Source organism: Schistocerca americana, chromosome 8 (assembly GCF_021461395.2).
Source record: "Schistocerca americana isolate TAMUIC-IGC-003095 chromosome 8, iqSchAmer2.1, whole genome shotgun sequence".
In the NCBI taxonomy this organism is placed as follows: domain Eukaryota; kingdom Metazoa; phylum Arthropoda; class Insecta; order Orthoptera; family Acrididae; genus Schistocerca; species Schistocerca americana.
This window is the reverse complement of record NC_060126.1, coordinates 215,027,522-215,033,521: the sequence shown is the minus strand read 5'-3', so window position 1 is coordinate 215,033,521 and position 6,000 is coordinate 215,027,522. Positions and strand designations below refer to the sequence as shown.

At 44.9% G+C, this 6,000-nt stretch overlaps 1 protein-coding gene and 1 pseudogene across 1 annotated transcript in view; both read left to right on the top strand.

Moving 5' to 3' along the window:
• The first annotated feature begins 2,777 nt into the window (after positions 1-2,777).
• Positions 2,778-6,000, top strand: part of LOC124545065 (probable serine/threonine-protein kinase nek3) — a 349,235-nt gene continuing 346,012 nt past the window's right edge. Inside the window, exon 1 of the mRNA XM_047123863.1 lies at positions 2,778-2,937. Coding sequence (XP_046979819.1) covers positions 2,908-2,937 — 30 coding nt within the window. The 5' untranslated portion in view covers positions 2,778-2,907. The remainder of the gene's footprint in view (positions 2,938-6,000) is intronic.
• Positions 4,167-4,284, top strand: LOC124546201 (annotated as a pseudogene).

The following is a 6,000-nucleotide window of genomic DNA, read 5'->3' as shown; positions in this document are numbered from 1 at the left end:
AACTGTCACTGAGTTACTATTGGCGAAAACCAAGAGCGTCGCAGATATTTCCAGGCGCCTGCAGAATGTCTACGGAGACCTGACAGTGAACAAAAGCACGGTGAATCGCTGGGCAAAGCGTCTGTCAAAATCGAAACATGATAGCGCAAGCCTGTCCGATCTCCCGGGTGCCGTCCGGCCGCACACAGTTGTCACTCCTCCATTGTTCGAACGTGCGCACACTCTCATTCGAGGTGACTGATGGATCACCATCAAATACCTTATTTCGCAACTGGACGTCTATATTGGTAGTGCTGACACATTCGTCCACTAGTTGGCGTACTAAATTAATAAGTAATGGTACTGGTCCCCTATGGTACACAAAACGGGTCAGATCGCTGTTGCAGAAGCAACGAAAAAAGCATGCCAAATTTAAAAGAACGCAAATCCCCAAGATTGGCAAAGTTTTACAGAAGTTCGAAATACTTCAGTGCGAGATGCCTTTAATAATTTTCACAACGAAATTCTGCCTCGGAATGTGGCAGATAACCCAAAGTGATTCTGGTCATACATAAAGCACAGCAGTGGCAAGACGCAGTCAATACCTTCACTGCGCGATAACAACGGTGAAGTCATTGATGACAGAGCCACTAAAGCAGAGTTATTAAACACGGTTTTCCGAAACTCCTTCACCAAAGAAGACGAAGTAAATATTCCTGAACTCCAATCAAGACCAACTGCTGAGATGAGAAACATAGAAGTAGATATCCTCGGCGTAACAAAGCAGCTTGAATCACTTGTATACCAGTCAGGTTATATGCCAGCCAGGTTCCTCTCAGATTATGCTGATAAAATAGCTCCATATTTAGCAGTTATATACAACCACTCGCGCACAGAAAGATACGTACCTAAAGACTGGAAAATTGCACAAATCAAACCAATACCCAAGACGGGAAGTAGGAGTAATCCGCTGAGTTACAGGCCTATATCACTAACGTCGATTTGCAGTAAGGTTTTAGAACATATACTGTATTCGAACATTATGAAGTACCTCGAAGAAAACGATTTATTGACATATAGTCAGCATGGATTCAGAAAATATCGTTCTTGTGAAACACAACTAGCTCTTTATACTCATGAAGTAATAAGTGCTATCGATAGAGGATGTCAAATTGATTCCATATTTTTAGGTTTCCAGAAGGCTTTCGACATCGTTCCTCACAAGCGTCTTCTAATCCAACTGCGTGCTTACGGAGTATCGCCTAGGTTGTTCGACTGGATTTGTGATTTCCTGTCAGAAAGATCACAGTTTGTAGTAACAGATGGAAAATCATCGAGTAGAACAGAAGTAATATCCGGCGTTCCCCAAGGAAGTGTTATAGGTCTTCTATTGTTCCTGAACTATATTAAGACATAGGAGACAATCTGAGTAGCCATCTTAGATTGTTTGCAGATGATGCTGTCATTCACCGTATTGTAAAGTCATCAGAAGATCAAAACGACTTGCAAAATGGTTTAGATAAGGTAACTGTATGGTGCGAGAAGTGGAAATTGACCCTGAATAAAGAAAAGTACGAAGTTATTCACATGAGTACTAAAAGAAATCAGCTAAATTTCGATTACGCGATTAAGTCACACAAATCTGAGGGCTGTAAATTCAACTAAATACTTAGGGATTACAATTACAAATAACCTAAATGGGAACGATCACATAGATAATATTGTGGGTAGAGCAAACCAAAGACTGTGATTCATTGACAGAACACTTAAAAGGTGCAACAGGTCTACCAAAGAGACTGATTACACTACGCTTGTCCGCCCATTCTGGAGTACTGCTGTGCGGTGTGGGATCCGCATTAGGTGGGACTGACGGATGACATAAAAAAAGTGTAAAGAAGAGCAGCTAGTTTTGTATTATCGCGAAAAGGTGAGATAGTGTCACAGACATGATACGTGAGTTGGAGTGGCAATCATTAAAACAAAGGTGTTTCTCGTTGCGACGGGATCTTCTCATGAAATTTCAATCACCAGTTTTCTCCTCCGATTGCGAAAACATTCTGTTGGCACCCACCTACATAGAGAGAAATGATCATCACGATAAAAGGGGAGAAATCAGGGATCCCACGGAAACATTTAAGTGCCCGTTTTTCCTGCGTGCCGTTCGAGAGTGGAACGGTAGGGAGACAGCTTGAAGGTGGTTCATTGAACCCTCTGCCAGGCACTTTATTGTAAATAGAAGAGTAATCACGTAGATGCAGATGTAGATGTGCCCACTGGGTTTCTATTCGCTCAACAGAAGACCATAAAAAGAGGCGAGTTTGGCCCAAGGAAGGATGCACTTCGTGGAAATCTGTACGTGGATGACGGGGAGGTTGCTGATGCAACAAGACTTTGGCTGTGACGTCGACCAGTTGAACAGTACCAAGCGAGCATATAGGCCCTGACAGAAAGGTGGCGTAAGGCCGTCGCGCTGAACAGAGATCATGTTGAAAAATAGCGTTTTCCAGCCAAAAGAATGGGTAATAATTTGTTGTATTGTAATACTAAATAAAACCAACCTGCTTTCAGGAAAATGTTTAGCATTACACACACGCCTCTCGTAGAAGTTTGTCTATTCCTAGTAGGCGGTTGCTGGCGCTATGAGTTCTTGCTTACGTCGAGTAACGGTGTGTTGTGTTTTCTTGTGTTGCAGGAGGCGGCGGCTGGACGCCGGCGACCGGCCGGCCTATGAGCGGCGGGCGAGGCCCGCGGGGGCCCGGGGGTGGCGTCGCGGGGGCGGTGGCTGCGGGGGCGGCTGTGGGGGTGGGCCGGCGGCCGCTGCTGCTGCAGCGCTGCCTGGCCATCCAGCTGCACAAGCTGCCCGCCCTGGGGCAGCCGCCGCCGCCTCCGCCTCCACAACCGCCCCCGGCCTCCGCCTCTGAGTTTTGGATGTACGAGAGCGGCTACCTGCTCTTCCAGGTAACACTACCAAATACCAGGGTTGTAACTTAAATAGTTTCAACTACTTATATACAGCTCGTACAAAATAGATACGTGTTTCAAAGTTTTACTGACCTTCAAAGTAGTCACCAGCATTGTGTATAGCCGGCCGCGGTGGCTGTGCAGTTCTAGGCACTTCAGTCCGGATCCGCGTGACTGCTACGGTCGCAGGTTCGAATCCTGCCTCGGGCATGGATGTGTGTGATGTCCTTAGGTTAGTTAGGTTTAAGTAGTTCTAAGTTCTAGGGGACTGATGACCACAGATGTTAAGTCCCATAGTGCTCAGAGTCATTTAAACCATTTGAACTGTAGCACGTTTTCGAGATATTCATTCACAGGCTCTGCGTAATAATAGCCTGCCCTTTGTCAAAGTCGCTTATCTTGATGGACTACCCCATTTGCAGCTCATATCTTCGCGTCTGCTCCGCTTGCATACTTTTGGTACCACTTCACGTACCCTCTACGCCACCAGGCGGCATCCAACGTCCGATGGGCAGTGGTCATAATGGTTTGGGTTATTAGTGTGTAATATAAATATAAAACGCTCTTCCCTATTTTCTTGATCATTTCGAATACCTTACACTATTTTACAATTTCAAACGCTTTTTATAGGGATAAATACTACGAACGTGTCTTGATTTTTCTTACGTCTTGCTTCCATTGTTAGTCGCAAAATCAGAACTGCCTCTCCAGAGCCTTAACCTTTTCTATATCCAAACTGATCGTCTTTGAACAGAACCTCAATTTTCTTTTCTTTTCTTCTGTATATCATTCTTGTCAGTAACTTATTGTATTAGTTACGTCAAACACGCCCCCTCCCCTCTCCAGCGTGCAAGCATCGAAAGTACCACTACTACGCTACCGCAAGTCTCGTGTCGAGCTCACTGCATAGTAACGTAGAGGAGGGTCCGGAAGGTACACAGCACGTCTTCGGAAGCAGTTAGCTTGTGGCTTGCTGCTATTGTAGTCAGTAGAGCACGCTCCCAGGCTATGCTACGTTGAAAGCCTCGGTCGCTGTTGATATTGGGATGAGTTGTCACAACGTCTGCACGCAGCACGTCCTGTCCGAAATTGCAACGATTGGGGAAGCGGCCAGTCTTTGCCATTACTTATAGAAGTGGCCATCAGCTGTTCTGTAGAAACGGCGGGTTCCCATACTCTCCTTTAAGTAACGTTAACACTAATTCATCTGTGACGACCGTGATTGTGCCAGCGGCCTTGCCGCCGTGGTTACACCGGTTCTCGTCCGATCACCGACGTTAAGCGCTGTCGGGCTGGGCTAGGACTTGGATGGGTGACCGTCCAGTCTGCCGAGCGCTGTTGGCAAGCGGGGTGCACTCAGCCCTTGTGAGGCAAACTGAGGAGCTACTTGATTCAGATGTAGCTGCCGGGAGAGCGGTGTGGTGACCACATGCCCCTCCATATCCGTGGCCTGAGGATGACACGGCGGCCGGTCGGTACCGTTGGGCCTTCATGGCCCGTCCAGACAGAGTTTAGTTTAGTTTCAGTTTAGCGTCGACGCTGATTAAGATCTATTCTGTGGATTACTTCAAAAAATGATTGGTTAATGTGTATTTTCCCACGTAGGAAAACAATGGTGAATTTTATGGTAATACTTTTAGGCTGTTACATCTCGTACCATATGCTCGGTACCGAAGTCCAGTGATGCAAGGAAACTCGCAAATGTTTCAACTGGAAAAAATTCTTCTCTGAGCAATCTTGAATTTTGGGGCACGATGTTACTAGCCAAGTTTTAGACAGTCCTCAATCTTTCGACTGGATTGATAGAGTCCACAATTTGCCCGTATTATGATAATCTTTTGTTTCTGTATAACATAGTTGGGTTTAAAACAGGAGATGACCCGTAAGAGCTATTTTAATCTCTCTCCTGCCTCTTCCTTTTCCTTGCGATGCTCCTTCTATAGCAAACCGAAATATCCATGGACGCCTTAGATATCTCAGTAGTGTGTACTTCTGGTGGTCTTAGGTATCCAAAGAGCTCTCTTTCCGATTTAGCGTACCGATTTGAACCGTCGAGTGATGAAGCTTATTAGATAAATTACCTTGCACATAGATTCGAAAGACAGATATAAAGACCACCGAATGAACGTGGAGAAACAAGAAAATCTACCAGGTAATCTCTCTCCGTGAATTACTCTGTTATTACAGAAAGCGAATGTATACATGTTACTGATTGTGAACAGGAACAGACAGTGGTTCACGTCCACAGAATTACTGTAGCAGCCGTTACTTCTGCTCATGTCAATGTGATTTATTCCCGACGTCTCTCTCTTTGGAACTGTGTAGAACAATAACTTTCTGAGTGTCTTAAAATTTGCACCTAACTTTTCCAGTAACTTTCGCGAGGAATTAATTGTCCACGGCCACAGCGGTTTTTGTGGCAATTGTTGACTGAGTGCCAGTAGATCGCGTTGTGTAAGCAACCGGCTGCTTATATAAATATCGACTTTCGGAGAAAAGGCAGCGTCACGCTGAAACGAGTCGACGTTTGTTACGGCTACGTCGCTACATGTGAAACCAATAAATAAGTTGTATCAGGTAGGAGCTGCAAATAATTTTAAATCGTCTGCCAAGTGCCCTCGTTCGTTTAAACCTGTTTTAGGAGTTTCCAGCGCATCTCTTGAGGAGCCTGATGAGAAGAAGCCTGTAACCTTCAAGAACGTGTATTCTTTATCATTGCGCGTATACATGCAAAACCGACAAATAAGTTATATAAAGAAGCAGCAGCTGCTGTCATTATTTATGTGTGCCAAAAACTCTTTCTAGTTTTATTATTTATTAGCATATTAGAGGTCTATGATAGGTCAGAACAAACCGAGACGATCTGCAATGCTTTGAAGGAAGGGAGGAAGTGTGTGCGGGGAATGTTCTCACTTGGTTCACTCTCTTAGACATCTACGATATATCGCAGTGCTAAAGATATGAAGTTATTTCGATGAGAAAGTCAAAAAAATTATAATTTAGCAATTTATTTGCGCAGACATGGGAAGGTCAGTTGCACACTAATCAAGAGCTGTTGAG